General features: G+C 57.2%; 1 protein-coding gene across 4 annotated transcripts in view; it reads right to left on the minus strand.

The window, feature by feature from the left end:
* The window catches only part of IGSF9 (immunoglobulin superfamily member 9), a 51,530-nt gene that overhangs the window by 19,636 nt on the left and 15,489 nt on the right, over positions 1 to 16,405 (minus strand). For 2 of the 4 annotated variants that reach the window (XM_074938971.1, XM_074938972.1), the window contains exons 4-11: positions 14,686 to 14,838; positions 10,547 to 10,698; positions 9,702 to 9,857; positions 8,860 to 8,977; positions 8,257 to 8,398; positions 5,680 to 5,825; positions 4,939 to 5,081; positions 4,706 to 4,846 (exon numbers count right to left, since the gene is read on the minus strand). In XM_074938971.1, coding sequence (XP_074795072.1) covers positions 4,706 to 4,846; positions 4,939 to 5,081; positions 5,680 to 5,825; positions 8,257 to 8,398; positions 8,860 to 8,977; positions 9,702 to 9,857; positions 10,547 to 10,698; positions 14,686 to 14,838 — 1,151 coding nt within the window. The remainder of the gene's footprint in view (positions 1 to 4,705; positions 4,847 to 4,938; positions 5,082 to 5,679; positions 5,826 to 8,256; positions 8,399 to 8,859; positions 8,978 to 9,701; positions 9,858 to 10,546; positions 10,699 to 14,685; positions 14,839 to 16,405) is intronic. The other 2 variants (XM_074938973.1, XM_074938974.1) reach the window with 1 other exon arrangement.

A 16,405-nucleotide genomic window follows, 5' to 3' on the forward strand; every position in this document is an offset into this window, starting at 1 on the left:
AAAGTATCCAGCCTCCGAGAGTCTTTTTCTTGGGGGTCGGGGCTGGTTGCCGCTCCCTGTGGTTGACTGACTCGACAACCAAGGAGCGGGGCGCCGGGTGGGTATACAGATACTCGTGTCCCTTCGTGGGTACAAAGTACTTGTGCGCCGCCTTTTTAGAGATGGGGGTCAACGAGGCTGGTATTTGCCACAGGGCATTTGAAATTCTTGCCACTCCTTCATGGAGCGGCAAGGCCACCCTGCCCAGTGCTGAAGGGGACAGCACATTGAACAGGGAGTCTGAGGGCTCTTCCATCTCCTCAGCCTGGAGTTGGAAGCTCGCTGCCACCCTTTTTAGGAGGTCTTGGTGGGCCTGGAAGTCCTCCTGCGGGACGAAGGGGGCGGGGCCACAATCAGTTCCTCTGGACAAGGTGAGGCCGGTGCGGTGCTTTGGGTGTCGTCCGGCACTGGAGGATCCACCACCTGGATGGACTCAGGGCACGGTACCAAGGACACAGGTCCCCCTGACCTTTTTTCTGGCGGTCGAAAGATGGATGCCAATGATGCTTCCAAGGCCCCGGCCACTGAGCGAGCCCCCACTGGGGGCTGCGCCGGAGGCCACGGTGCCCACTGGTACCACTGGGCGAGCCACGACGCTTGGTGCCATTGCGCTTGCTGAGGCACCGGCGGGGCCGGCTGGCTAGCTTGGTCTGTAGACGGGTGGCTGTGAGGGGAGGCTGGCCTGGCGTATGATCCACTGCTGCCTCTGGACCGGGAGTATCAGCGGTGCCGGGACCTATGTCGGCCACAGGACTGCAATCTCGACTCGGAGGAGCGGCACCGATGGTAGTAGCTGCTCCACGAATGGCCTCAATGGGTGGACCCGCGTTGGTGAGACACCAGCGATCGACACCCGGGCTACGGTGCCTTGGCAGAGACTTGGAATGGGAGTTCTGGGGACAAACGAAGAGTTCTGGGGACGAGCTGCAGCAAAGCTGGAGCCGAGCAGTTCCGATGCACCTTCACTGGCGGCAAGAAGGAACTGAGGGTGGGGGGAGCGCAGCCCTCCTTATACTGCGCCAGGCATGTGCAGGGGGGGGTGCTCCCCCCTACAGGTACTGCTAGGGGAAAAACTTCCGGCACCAGTGCACGTGGCAAGCACGCCCACCTACTGTGGAATAGACATGAGCAATCACTCGAAGAATACATCGGTCAGCTCCCACTCATGGTCTTGATGGAAAATTCTGCTCAGCTAATGTGCGATGGTGTTCTGTGATCCCGGCAAATAGACCATGGAGATATCTATGCACTGGGGTATGCACCAGTTCCATAGTCTCAGTGATCCTTCGCATAAGAATTGGCATTTTGCTTCTCCTTGGAAGTTTATATAGTATGTGGCTGCGTCGTTGTCCAACCTCACTCTGATTGACTGGCCCCACATAAGGTAGGAAGCAAAGGCAGGCATCACAGGTGGCTTGAAGTTTGAAGACATTGATGTGTAGTGACAACTCTCAAGGAGTCCATCTGCCTTGCATTGTATGATTCTGTCAGTGAGCGCCCCAGCCTAGAAGAGAGGCGTCTGTGGGGATGACGTGTGAGAGGTGGATGTGAGGGGGGTTCCCACGCAGACTCTTTGAGGGTCCTTCTATCAACTGAGGGAGTCAGGTGCCATCCAAGGGACTGATGCCTCCCTGGAGAGCTTGTGCTTACTGGGTGTAGGCTGTCCTAAGCCAGGCTTGCATGGGGCTTATGAAAGTGCAGGCTGCCATGCATCCCAGGAGCTAAAGACAAGCCCACACCATGGTTTGTGGGCTCTGCTGTCATGCGGAAATCAGGTGAGACATCGAGGTGAACCTATCCACAGGCAGGTATGTTTTAGCTGTCAGAGTCCATGGTGGCCCTGATAAAGTCTATGCGTTGCATAGGGTTGATTTCTCTACACTGAAGTGAAGGCCTGAGGAGTGGAACAGAGCTAGGTCCCTCTTGGTGGTGGACTGACCTTTGCGTGAAGGATGGCCTTTGAAGAGCTAGTCATCCAGACATGGAAAAGTTACTGTTCCCAGATGCCAAAGGTGGGCTGTGATGATGGAGGGGACTTTTGTAATGCTGGAGGGGACTTTCCCCTCAGGGCAGCTGATAGGCCAAAAGGCATGGCACAGTACTGGTGATGGTCAGTGCCCACTACAAACCTGAGGAAACACCATGGTGCTGGGTATATGGCTACATGGAAATAGGCATCCTGGAAGTCAAGGGTGATGAAGATCTAACAACAGAATGATGGCCGCTAGGGTGGCCATCCGGAAGTGCTGCATGTGAATCAAAGTGTTTAGAGATGGAAGGTCTGCAATCGGTCTCCACCCTCCTTTTTCCTTTGGGACCAGGAAGTACCAGGAGAAGAAACCCTTAATGATGAAGTCTGGAGGAATGGATTCTACCTCCTGCTTTAAGGAGCCCCTCCTGAGTGGGGTTCCTGAATATGAACAGGGAGGTGGGATGGAGCTGAGCTAGATGGAATAGCCAGTCAAGATTACTGCCAGTACCCATTTGTCTGAGGTGCTACGCTCCCAAGAATCGTAGATTAGGGTTGGAAGAAACCTCAGGAGGCCATCTAGTCCAACCCCCTGCTCAAAGCAGGAACAACCCCAAATAAATCATCCCAGCCAGGGCTTTGGGAAGAAGGGAAGACATGGGCAAGACGGTCTACAAAGAGTTGGTGAATGGAATGATGTAGCTGAAGATCCAGTAGGGAGGGTTTGTGGGCCTCAACCAAGGTGTCAAAATGGCTGTTTGGATGAGGCAGCCACCTGAGAGGTGACAGTGGAGGATGGGCCTTTCTTGTATGGCCTAAACCTCTTTCCGGGTGGCTCAGCAGTTCTCTCGGGCAGCGTTGTGCTGTCTGAGACTTGCTGTATTTCCTCCTTGTAGCTGGATACCAAGAGCGTGCAACATCACCCTGGAACCCTTGAATGGGAGAAGAGAGCCATCTGTAGTGCCACTGAAGAGTTTAGGCTCTTCAAATGGCAAGTCCTCCACAGTATTTTGCACTTCCCTGGGCAAGCTGGAGGATTGTAGCCAGGAGGCCTGACACACGACTATGGCAGTAGCCATTAAAAAGAGGCCATATCCGCCACATACAGGGAGGCCGCAGGAGGGCTTTGGCTATTGTCTGGCCCTTTGTAATAAGAGCATGAAACAGCTCTGTCTTGTCCTAAGGCAAAAACTCAATTTAGTGTGAAAATTTACTCTAGCTGGTAAAGTCACATTCGCCATCAGGGTTTGGGAGCAAGCGCCTCAGAACTGTGGCTCTTTTGTCCTAGAAGGTCCAGACACTTGAGTTCCTTGTCAGATGTTGTTGCCTTGAAACAATGTTGCCTACTCCTTTTGTTGGCAGCACTGATGACCAGGGAGTTGGGCGTGGCATGAGTAAACAAGTACTCTGGGCCCTTGGCTGGACACAATACGTTTTATCGGCACTCTTACAGGTGGATGGGATGCTGGCTAAAGTCTGCCACGCTGAGTGGGCTGGCAAGAGGAGGATCTCATTAATAGGTAAGGCTACCTTGCCCTGGGTAGAGGCGTGGGTGATGTCCACCAGGGAGTGCTGCTGTTCCTGGATTTCCTCCAAGGGATTCTGCAAAGCCTCTGCTGTGCGTTTCATCAAGCCCTGAAAGGCCCTGAAGTCATCTGCGTTGGATGGCAGTGGGGGGAGTCGCCTTATTGGGGAGAAAGAGGATGGTGGCACCTCCCCATCTATTCTCAACTCTTAATGCGCTGATGCCTCCTCTTGAGTAAGGAGGCTCCTCAGTTGTTGGCAGAAGAGACTCTGGTAGGACCTCTTGCGCGTGAGGGTACCCTGTAGTCCCCAAAAGAAGCCGAGGGTTTCCAAAAAACCCACTGTGGAGGGGCATAAGGGAAAGGTACTAGACCTCATGGGTGGTCTCACCAGGGCTATTGGTCAAACATCTGTTGCCTTCTAGAGTCCCTTTCTCGGGGAGGAGGGTGCACCGGGCACTACTAGCAGAAAAACCTCTGATCGAGAATTTATGGGCATGCGTATCCTCACATGGAGCACCCATAGGGACAACAACTTAGAAAAACTTAAGTGTTCATATAGATAAGCCCACACTCTCTCTTTCACCTTCTAACAAGAGTCTGGTTCAGCCAACCAAGACAATGGCATTTTTTGCAACGCTGCTCTAAGCCCATGACCAGAGAGGCAGCTAAAAGCAATGCCTTGGTACAAGTTTGCCAGGGCTTGGAGTAGCTGATCAGACCATGGGCTGGGCCTGCGTTTCTCCAGCAGTGAGGTTGCAAGTGAGAGTCAGCACCAGAGACAGAAGCTGCATTTTCTATCTTTGCTCGTCTTTTCTCACCCCTCTTGTGCGCTTGCCTTGTTTTGTCTTACAGGAAGAAGAATCAGACTTTAAGAGCAGCAGCAACAGCTCCAGCCCATCTCAACTAACTTCTTTTCCTTCCCCCAACAAGGACAGTTATCACTATCTTTAATACCACCTAAAAACTCTCTGCACTCAAAAGCCCCGACCACGTTTGACTGTTTAGTGCTATACAATGACTGGGCCACGTTCACACCTTGACTCTCTGGGCCCACTTGTTACACCAAAATTAATACACCTGGTTGCATGGCTGCATGAGGGCACCAGGAAAGGGCTCCCCAGCCATGCCCCTGCTCAGCCAGTGTGGAGGGCAGGCTGCCCCCCTCTCTCACCTTGAGCAAGACGCGGGTGGGTGCTGAGGCACCAGCTGTGCCATAGCTGTTGTAGGGGGTGCAGGTGTAAAGCCCCAAGGCGTCATCGTTCCCCGTGGCGATGACAATGGAGCCGTCGGGTGCCATGGACCAGCCAGGGAACTGCAGAGGGAGAGATAGGTCAGAATGCGGCCCCCTGTCAGCAGGTGTGTGGCAGAGGCTGAGTTTCCAGAGAAGCCTGGCGTAGTCAGTACCTTATCAAGCTCCAGGGGATGCCCGTCCTTGGTCCAGCTGATGGAGAGAAGAGGCGGATTGGCCTTGGCGGGGCACTGGATCATGCCCTGCATCCCCATGGGCAAGAGGGTCTCCGGTGGCATGGTCGTCACCTGGGCTGGATCTGCAAGGCACCAACAGGGAGGACGTGGTCAAGGCCTGGGTGAGCTCCCTGACCCGCAGTGAAGGGGCTGCGGAATGGGGTGTGGCGGCCATATGCACAATATGCTGCCGGCCCACAAGGCAGAGATGAGCCCAGGTGGCAGCAGCACCAGGGACGGTGCCTTCTCTATCCGATGGGCTTCTCCAAGGCAAAGCCCTCGGAAAGCTAGGGACACCCTGGGATCTACCCATGGAGGGAGCCCAGATCCTGGCAATTCAGCACTGCTCCCCTGGGTGCGTCTGGGCCATGGTCACATGGGCTCCTCAGCTCAGAGACCTGGGCCAGGTGGGAGGCAGGCACACCCCAAATCAGGGCAGGCGGATGGGGAGGTCAGCCAAGGACCATGGCAGGGGATGGGCCCTTCTCTTCCAGGTTTCAGGCCACAAAGGGGGAGGCCACAGGCCAGAGGCGATTCCCTACTCCCGTCAAACAAATGGGGCCACCAGGGCTCAGCTCAGGAGCCAGGATGTGTGGGTACGGTAGGGTCCCTGAGAGAGGGCGGTGTGGGACGGGGTGGCCCTTACACAGTACAGGGAGGGCAGGAGCAGTGGGGCCTTACACAGCACTGTGAGGAAGGCCGAGGCCGAGGGTGGTTTCCACAGCCCATTGCTGGGAACACAGGTGTATCTGCCAGAGTCGTCTGGGGTCGTTTTCTGGAGCAAAAGGCTCCCGTCCACCAGGACACGAACACGAGACTGCAGGTGGCTGGAAGGAAAGGAGGGGGCAGAGTCAGCAGCCCAGCAGGAGCTGCCTCAACGAGCCAGCACCCAAACTGCTGGCAGTCTCCACTGCAGGGCTCAGGGCACATCCACAGCAACTTGATCCCAGCACATCACAACGGCTCAGCAGCACCCCAAAGACCAGCTCCCAGGGCCCGGCCCGCTGCCCCCACGGTTCTGCCACTAGCACCCAGTCATTTCCTCCACAGCCCTGACACTGTGACCCGGCTACTATCACCACGGCCACACCACTGTCCAGCCAAATCCCCACAGTCCAGCCATGGCCACGCCACTGGGACCCAACCACTCTCCCCACAGTCCCACAGCTCTGCATTGGCTGCCATCACTTTGTTACAGCTGCCATCATCACAGCCCTGTCCACACTCTCATCGCTGTTGACTGTCCCACTGACTCCTATGACTCCAGCGGCACCACTTCACCCTCCCGCCACCAGCCAATCAAATCACCCCCTCAGCACTCACCGCGCAAGCCCTTGGCCAGGTGTGTATGATCTGGATGGTGCTGCGGGGGGGTCCCTGCCCCGATCTCCTCCCTCTACTCTGCTCCAGCCCCGGGCTCCATGTGCTGCCAGCACTCTCAGCATCACAGGCCATGCATCACCACCCGTGTCTGAGCTGTCAGGCCACCAGAGGATCTGAGTCCCCTTTTCAGCACCACCAGGCCTAACAGGGAGTCCCCACACTCCCACCAGCACTGGCACATCACAGGGACCCAGCTGGGGTCACCGGTCCCGTCACCAGCACCATACAGCCTGTGTGCATCAGCCTTGCCACACAGCTTTGCGTGGGCTGGTATCCGTGTGCACACACATTCTTGCACGTATCTGTGTGTTTAGGGACTCTGAGCACCTCCCTTGCTGTAGGTCTGTGTGCATGCCTGCATCTCTTGGTGTGTATCCGATGCCGTTGTTGTGTGTCAGCAACTATACATCTGTGTGCGCACGTCTCTTCAGGTGTGTGCTTGCATGCATATGTCTCCACAACATTCCGTGTGTGCATGTGCAGCAGTACCTCTGCCATTGTGTTGTGTATGTGTGTGTGTGTGTACAGGTGTATATCTCGTGGTGTATACACTTCTCTATGAATCAGTGCATGAGTGTGTGTATGGTGTGTGTGTGCACGTGCCAAAGTGTGCGTATCTGAGGGGAGTTCAGGTGTGGGTCACTGAGTGCAGGGGTGTGTGTGTGTGGGGGAGCAGCGTATGAGTGCACAGGTGTGGGTCACTAAGTGCATGGATGTGTGTGTGCGGCATCAACAAGTTTAGGCTTGAAATTAGACAAAGGTTTCGAACCGTCAGAGGAGTGAAGTTCTGGAACAGCCTCCCAAGGGGAGCAGTGGGGAAAAAACCTACCTGGCTTCAAGCCTGAGCTTGAGAAGTTTCTGGAGGGGATGGTGTGATGGGACTGGCATGTAGCCGATCTGCGACTGCAGCAAATATCTCCAATGGCTGGAGATGGGATTGTAAATGGGAAGGGCTCTGAGTTACTATGGAGAATTGTTTCCCAGGTGTCTGGCTGGAGGGTCTTGCCCATATGCTCAGGGTCTAACCGATCACCATATTTGGGGTCGGAAAGGAATTTTCCCCCAGGTTAGATTAGCAGAAACCCTGGGGGTTTTTCACTTTCCTCTGCATCTTGGGACACAGGTCACTTGCAGGTTTAAACTAGTGTAAATGGTGGATTCTTTATAACTTGAAGCCTTTAAACCATGATTTGAGGACGTCAGTAACTCAGCCAGAGGTTATGGGTCTATTGCAGGAGTGGGTGGACGAGGTTCTGTGGCCTGCAGTGCTTAATTTGTGCCAGGGCTGAGCCCCGGCCCCACTAGGCTGGGCAGTTCATAGCCCCGGCACCGCTAGGCTTGCTGCATCAGTTATGAATGTAAAAAAATTGCTTGAGTCCCGGGAACTCTTTCATTACAAATTAAGCACTGGTGGCCTGCAATGTGCAGTCTAGATGATCATGTTGGTCCCTTCTGACCTTAACATCTATGAGGTATGTGCTTCTGTGGCAGTGTGAGAGTGCCCGGGTGTGTGTCAGTGAGTGTATGGGTGTCTGTGCGTGTGGCAGTGTGTGAGTGCACATGTGTGTGAATGTGGTAGCATGTGAGTGCACATGTGTATGCACACGTGGCAGTGTATGAGTGCATGGGTGTGTGTCAGTGAGTGCATAGGTGTGTGTGCGTGCAGCAGTGTGAATGCAATGGGTGTGTGCAGTGTATGAGTGTGCGGCAGTGTGTGAGTGCGCAGGTGCGTGTCAGTGAGTGCACAGGTATGGATGTGTGTGTGGATGTGGAGTCTCCAGTTCCCTGACGAAGCTCCTGTCCATCCCCACAAGAGGCCATTCTGCCCCTGCCCGCTGCCCCTGTGCCACCCCTTCGGCTCCCGGCACTGTGTACCTGAGGTGATAGATGTTGCTGCTGCCCTGGAACCAGCTGTAGGTGAGGTTGCCAGGGTAGGCCTCGGCTTGGCATGCCAGGAAGGCATCCTGGGTGATGTTGACCGTGATGTTCTGTGGCGGCACCACGATGACCGGCGGCCCTGGCGCACACAGGGCACAGAGTGAGGCTCTGGGCAGAAGGGGGCGACAGCTCACTCTGACAAGGAGGGGAAGCGCTGACTGGACCAATGGGACATGGAGAACAGATTCCTAGAGAGGCTTCAATTCCTCTGCAGAGACTTGGAAAGGGGAGTGAGCAAGGTCTGGCTGCAGGGGATGTGGGGGGCTAACGCGGCCTGACGGGGAGGGAGAGGACTACCCCTGCAAGATCCTTCTTTGGGTCATGAGAGAGGCCCAGACTCCCACATCTGTTAACAGACTCCCACATCTCACTGCGTGTGCTGGGTGTGTACCCACACGCACACGCACCCGCACCCAGCTCTTGGTCTGACAGGCTGGTCTCTTCAGTGGAAGGTAAGAGGTGCCCAGATGACAGGACCTCACTGACTATGGAGATCGCCCCAGATCAATCAGAACCCCAGAGATAGCCCTCTCCCCTTACCTTGAACAAGCAGCCGGGTGGTGTGGGTGACAGAGCCCTCCTTACTGGAGGCGTGGCACGTGTAGATGCCAGCGCTGGCCCGCTCCACGCTGGTGATCCTCAGCGTCCCATTGCTCACCTGTGAAGGCACAAAGCAGTACAGGCAGGAGTGCAGGGAAGGACGTCCTCAGGCACTCCCAGCCTAGCAGCAGACCAGGGCTCGGATTTATGAGCTGTACAGGCCATTTCAGCATCCCAAGGAGCTAAATCTCTTGCCTTCCCTAGGCTCACAGTGCCAACCCCAGCACGGTGCTGCGAGATGGGGCCAGTATTTCACCTCCCCTTCCCCAGTGATATTCAAGAGTCATGTTGCCCAGCACAAAAACACAGCCACCTCTGGGACACAACATGGTGGCTGTTTAACAGCAAAATGACACAGCAGCTCAGGACAAGAAATGAAGAAGACTCCTGTATCCAACTGAATCTACAGTGTGGGTTAGGGAGGCAGAATGGAAGTGTGACAAAATGAGAATTATTTGTATGAACGCTGTGTGTGCCTCAGTTTCCCCTATATTTGGCATGGCTACCCAGTGGCGGGGGGGGGAGGGGGGAGAAGAAGGACAACGTTTTCTCTTAGGGCAGGCTGGGTGGAATGAAGAGTCCTTAAGGAAATGGCTGAAACTGACCCAGATCAACAAGGAGACCAGCGAGACAATGCAAGCTTCAATGACTCAAGGTCAAGGAATTTTCCCACCTCTCCACAGGGAAGCTGAGCAAAGAGGTCAGCGGAAGAACAAATGACTGGAAGGTGTGAGGTGGGGAGATAAGTGCTGGCTCCTGGAGGAAGCTGGGAGCTCTCTCACCTGGAACTGACTGAGGAGGCCAGGCAGATACAAACACAGCCTGAACATGGGCTTCACTACAGCGTGGCTGGGCTCTGGGCTGACCAGAATGTCTTCCTGTCTCTGTGCTGACCTCCGGGCTACCGCTGCTGTGTTCCAGCTGACTGATAAATCTGCCTGTTTTGGATAAATCTGGCTGTTTGAGTGTCACTGGGAATGCTGGGGGAGGTGCGTTAGCTCTCTCCCAGGGGTCCGGCTCAGCTGGACTCGCTGAGCAGACCTCACAGCATGAAGCAGGAGTGCTGGAGCCCAGGGGTCAGTCTCAGAAGGTGACCCTGAAGGAATAGTGAGACCTTTGGGAGCCTGGCCCATCAAAGCGTTTCCACCAACAGGCTGTTCCACCAGTCCTGAGGATCTGTGACAGGAAGCGGCCAGGACAAGCTGGGATGCATGTAAATCAGCATCACTCCCAGACAGCTCTTGGGGGAGAGGGGATCGTGGCCAGTGCCTGAGGCAGGTGGCCTGTGGGGACTGGCCCCACCCTGGTTTCTATGCTGAGCTGGGCAGCTCTGGGGGAGGCAGAGAGGGGCCCATGCCTCAGGGGCTCAGCTCGGGCCTGGGTCTCCAACAAAACAGGCCCTTGGTGCACTTACCTCCCCACACAAAGCTTCGCCCCCCGGGCTGGGAGAACTCTGTAGTGGTGACAGGGGGATTCTCCTCCCCGCACAATGTCTGCATGAGCCCCAACCCCCTCTTAGCACTTGCTGGGGGAGGAAGCCCCGAGTGAGCAGCACTTGGGGAGATGCAGGAGACAGCCTGGGAAAGCTACATGATCTCCTCCCTCTCTGGGGCTGCCCCTCCCTTACCTGCACCTTCTCTCCACTCTCAATGGCCAGGTCGTTTCTCTTCCAGACAATGACCGGCTGGGGGTTGCCGATGGCTGAGCAGGTGAGACTCAGGGGTTCTCTGTCTGGCACCTCGACAAGAGCTGGCGGGGTCCCTAGGAAGGTGGGGGCAGCTGCGGAGAGGACACGGAAACAGTGCTTCAGAACCGCGCTGCTGGCCCCAGGGCAGGCTGGGCTCCCTCATGCAGCCACACCAGCTGGTTCTGCTGCAGAGAGCCCCAGGCACCCACTCTGCTTAGTCCTGGTGGGCTGGCAGCACAGGGCAGGGAGTGTGATCTGAGGGTCAGAGCCAAGGGCTAGGAGCCAGGACTCCTGGATTCCATTCCTGGCTCAGGGAAAGGGTGTTGTGAGGGTATGGACAGGGGGCGGGACATCTGGAGTCCAATCCTGTCTGTGGCGTTGGGCAAATTCCTTCCACTCCCTCCCCCCAGTAACCCTGCCAGACTCAGTGCAGTGTTGTGCAGGGAGCATGTGGGGAAGTGAGGAGCAGAGTGGGGCCGAGGATGGACTGGGGGCTTCACTGGCAGTGCTGAAAAAAATAAACAAACTGGAAGAAGTTTGATTCAGCCCAAACTGAAACTGTCAACGCTGAGAAATGTCAGCAAATGGGAAATATCGACAGATTTGTTTTGGGGTGAACAAAGTCTGTTGTGTGACGCGGAATTAGACTGTTTGTTCCCAGATGCTTTAAACTATTTTTTTTTTTAAAATAAAAGCAAAGGAAATGAAGGGCCAGATCCGCAAACAAAGGGCCAGAGGAGGAGCAGCCCCTTTTAACCTTTAGCAGCCTAAGTGACCCTGATATGTGTATGTGTGTGTGTGCGGGGGGGTGTCACACAAGCTTGAAGAAGTGAATGAGTCAGCCTCTAAGTCTCTGGAATCCTGAATTCCAGGAACACTGCACTCATCCCACCCCCGCAAGGGGAGCTGGGGTCAGGCAGCCCCTCAGGGAAGTGAGCAGCTGGTGCAGACACATGACCCTGCTATGCGCAGTGGGTGCCGAACACTCCTCCCATGGGAGTGCAGAACACTGATGCACTCAGTGCACAGCTGTCGCTGGTGGCACCAGCTGCGGGGCAGGGCCTGTCTGCAGGGAGATGGCAGACTCCTCGGGGCAGGGCCTGTGTCCATTGCACTCAGCTGTAGAGTGCAGAGGGCACTGTCCATACTACACCCAGGGCCCAGCCAGCATCCAGGCACACAGCTGTGCTGGTCCTGATGGGTCCGGGATTGCTGGGACCCTGGGGCAGCCACTGGGTTTCTGTGGCAAAGGAGAGGGGAGGCACAGACTGTGCAAACGCCTCGTACTGAGCAGGGCTCACTCCCTTGGGCCTGTGATGATGGCAGGGTGCCTGCAGCCCCCAGGCCAGGCTGCTGGGCTGAGCCAGAAAAGAGGCATTCGGGTAACTCCTCTGCCTCCCCAGCTGGATAGGATGGGAAAGCCCACAAGGCATGAAGTACAGGGTCAGGGTGGCTCCTGCAGGCCAGGGCAGGGATGGACCTGCCCTGGGATCCAGGCCTCCCAGTCCCCACCCCCTGATGCTATAAATGGAGAAGAGGCTCCGCACAAAGGCTCATTGTGTGCTGCCTGGGGTCCAAGGGTCGGGCCCAGCTCTTTGGGAGGTTTAATAGTTAGGCTGGGCCTTTTACAAATGTTTACTCAGGAGGGCGGGTTTGCGTCCCTTTGCAGGCTTCTCTGGGAAGGTGGATTGGGAAGGGGGAGTGGAGGTCGGGGCCCTGCAGGGGCTGTGTCTGCTCCAGGAACAGCATCCTTAGGCCAAGGCAGGATGATCCCCGCCGGGCTAGGGGCTCGCTCTGGCTCCCCCCCATATTTATGCTGAGCAACTTGGGCTGTACAGACCTGGAATGGGACCCTGTAACCCATCCATGGGGCCCACGTGCTCAGATCCAGTGTGGAATGCTGAAGCCAAGGGCTGTGATGGCAGTGCAGCCTGGCCAACATCCCCAGAGCTAGCACTGCCAGTGGGCACAGGAGAATTACACCCACATGTCTACCAGGAGCCCCTAACGGGGGCTGCCTCAGGCATGTGCAGAGGGTTCCCGGAAGAGTCTCAAGTTGGGCTCCCAAGAACTGAGGCCCCCCCAGTCTGGAACCTTGTCAGAGTGCTTTAGCCTTGGAGCCCTGGCCAGGAGTTTCTGTGTTTTCATGTAAGGAGGCTGGAGACACCACGTGGGCAGTGCAAACTCTGGGGTGGGCTGGGTGCGCCCAGCCAAGCACAGCGGGACCCCTGGGCTGCTTCCTGCAGACGCATTGCCTGGGCCCCAGCAGGTAACCAGCCCCAAGTTGGGGGAGGGTCCAGCCAGGCGCTTGCCCCCTGCTCCTCAGCTCATGGAGCAATAAGCTTGCCGGCTGCTCTGCTAATGTGCTTGGCACAGAGGGGAAAAGTGGAGCTTTCGAGGAAAGCAGCTGCCAGGGTTTCACAGAGGCTAGCAAAGGCAAGAGGGGCGGGGACTGGACAGGGACCTGCCTCACTGCTGCTGTCCCCCGGGCTGGAGCAGGTGTGATGATCTCACTCTACTCAGCCGTGTTTACCCTGACCGTGTGCTCGTTCTGCTCAGGGCTAAATGAGGAGCCCAGGGAGGATTGGGCCCAGGTCATATCCGGAAAAGGGGATCAGGCCTAGAGCATACCCAGGGGAAGGGTGGGGGAAAAACTGGGCCCAGAGTGTTGGGTGTACCCACTGTGGGGTGGAATTGGGCCCATAGTGTATTGGGGGGAAGGAGGGGGGAAACTGGGCCCAGAGCATACCTGGAGAATGCGGAGGAGGAGGATCAGGCCCTGAGCGCAAGCGTGTACCCGGGGGAGGAGAATCAGACCCAGAGTGCAGCGGGGGATGGGGAGCAGAGATCAGACCCAGAGCGCAGTGTGTACCCGGGTGAGGAGAATCAGGCCCAGAGTGCAGCAGGGGGGGAGACGGGACAGGGAGCAGAGATCAGACCCAGAGCATAGTGTGTCCCCAGCACACTCAGCCCTCGCTGCACCCTGCCCACAGCTGCTTTGAGTCTGCCACAGCGTTTGGGAACCCCCAACCCCCTCCCCCCCCCATTCCAATACAAGAATCATAGAATCATAGAATATCAGGGTTGGAAGGGACCTCAGGAGGTCATCTAGTCCAACCCCCTGCTCAAAGCAGGACCAATCCCCAATTAAATCATCCCAGCAAGGGCTTTGTCAAGCCTGAGCTTAAAAACTTCTAAGGAAGGAGATTCTACCACCTCCCTAGGTAACGCATTCCAGTGTTTCACCACCCTCCTAGTGAAAAAGTTTTTCCTAATATCCAACCTAGACCTCCCCCACTGCAACTTGAGGAACTGGGATCCAACACCTGCAATCACCCTGGAGCGCCATCAGGCCCAGCCCGAGACATGGCATGGGGCCACGATGGCCCCAGCAGGCCCTGCCCAGCACTTCCCCTGCCATGGTGCAGGCAGGCACCCACAGCATTGCCTCTAGGAAACCTAGGCCCTACATAGGGGAGGCAATGCCTCCTTCACACAGAGCTGGGGAGACCAGTGCCAGTGCAGGTGCCAAAGAAGGCTGTAATAGCTGCTGGTGCCAGGCAAATCTTGTGCCCAGGATGGGGAGGGAGCTCTGGTCACTCCCCAGGGCACCCCTGCATGGGGAAAGGCTGGACACACCTGGCACAGGGACCTAGAGTGCCCTGTCACAGGGGAGGGACTGGTCATGCCTGGAACCAGAACCTAGAGACCCCCAATGCAGGCAAGGGCTGGACATGACTGGCACCAGGACCCAGAGTGCCCTGGCACAGGGATGGGGGTGATCATGCCTGGCATCAGGACCCAAAATGCCCCAGGAAGGGAGTGGGGGGGAATTCGGTTTCACTGGCACCAGGACCCAGACAGCTCTGGCATGAGGGGCAGGGGGCTGATCACGGCTGGCACCAGGACCCAGAGTGTCCCTGCATGGGGGAAGCTGGTCACAGCTGGCACCAAGACCCCTAGTGTCCCTGCATGGGGGAGGCTGGTCATGGCTGGCACTGCCTCTATCTCTCCCCATCTCCCTGTGGCACTGCCCGGCCTCCCCACCAGGGCACACCATCGCCTGGCCTGGCACATACAGTTGACAGTGAGGTGGGTCCAGGTGCCATTCTGGAACTCGTCGTCGTTGCTGTGCCTGTCTAGGAAGAGGACGCGACACTCATACCAGCCTTGGTCCTCGGCACGCAGGAGGTCGATCTGCAGTGAGGCGCCTTCCTGGATCTGCACACGACCTGCCAACACAAAGCCAGCCTGTCACTCAGCCACCGAGCTGCTTGGGGGCAGTGCCAGGCACCAACAGGGGAAGCTGCCTGGCCTGGGAACACCCCCTACTTGAGGGCAGTTGCCTGGGCCAGCCGTGTGCTGGAGGGCACATGCCCAGCCTGCGCCAACCCTTTCTGTGCAACGCTCGCAGTGCCAGCTCAGTATCTCGCAGCCCTCTAGACTCCAGATCAGTGAGCTCTATCCAGTCCCCATTCAGCACATCCTGGCCTCTCCCAGCGCAGTACCCCAGCTTCCTCCCCAACCCACCCAAAGGGGCCAGCTGGCTATTGGTCCAGGCTGAGGCCCTACAGCTCAACCCCCTGCCTCACAGCCCTGTTCCTGCTCCAGGCTGGGGTGAGGGGCTGGGAACTGCCCAGCAAACAAATGCCTGGCTGAGGACGAGGTCAGATACACAGACTCAGCATTAGACACATTGCTGCTGGCCCAGCGGGGCAGGAGGGGCAAGGCAGTGGGGGAGGGGAGATGCAGAAAGGGAGCTTGGGACAGAGGAACTAATGAGACCCCCCAGAATCATCCTCTAGTACCAGTCTCCTCTACCTACTATGGCATGGGAGCCCCTGGCCGCAAGTCCTGCAGATTGCTGTGCGCTGAGGGCCCCCTCCCCAGCAGCTGCTGCCTCCTTAGGGAGCCCCCTCCAGCCCCCTTCGCCCACAACCACCAGTGCCACCCCCCAAACCCCCCTCCCATCCTCAGCCTGCCCCCTCCCCCAGAGTCCTTGCTAACCCCACCTCCCTGGGAGCCTGAGGCCACCCCTCCCCCTCTCCAGCATCCCCAGAAAGCCCTTGCCCCTCACCCTGCCTCAGCTCTGGCCAATCCACTCTCCCCTGCCCCTCCCCCCATATTCCTGGAGCCCTCACTGAACCCCTGAAAGTCTGAACCTCCCCTCCTCTGCTACAGTAACTTCTGCCTCCCCCAGGAGCTCCCCTCCCCCAGCAGTCCCTACCCCTGCCAGCCACCTGAGCTGCTGGTTCCCAGCCTGACCCCATCCCCCCCGTGGGGGTTGCGGGCCTCAAGCATTGCGTCCCAGTCCCTGCTCTGTAATACACACCGCAGGCTGGGACGGCACTTGTGTGCGCAGGGTCGGGGGGCAGCAAGCCAGATGCAGGGGCTGCCCCCAGTCCCACTGTCTGGGGCTGCAGAGCACCCAACTGGGGGCCCAGTGCGCAGCCTCTTTCATGAGCAGGAGGATAAGTACCCTAAAGAAGCAGCAAATGCAGCCCCCTAATCCCCAGGGCTATTATCAGAGCCATAATCGGCTCAGCAGCACAGCGGGCAATTGGCTCAGTGCAGGGGCTGTGATGCACTACGTGTACACACACCCTGCTATGTAGGGCTACACCGCACCCCCCTGCGATACACATAGCTATCCTGTTACTCACCGCCCACACAAATACACACCGCTACACTCCCCAACAAACACACATGACCACTGCTACACCCTCCCATACAGTTACCCCAATACATGCTGCTAAACACTCCCTGCTAGACACTGCTACACATCCTCCTGATACACGT

This window comes from Natator depressus, chromosome 24, assembly GCF_965152275.1.
Source record: "Natator depressus isolate rNatDep1 chromosome 24, rNatDep2.hap1, whole genome shotgun sequence".
Classification (NCBI taxonomy): Eukaryota; Metazoa; Chordata; order Testudines; family Cheloniidae; genus Natator; species Natator depressus.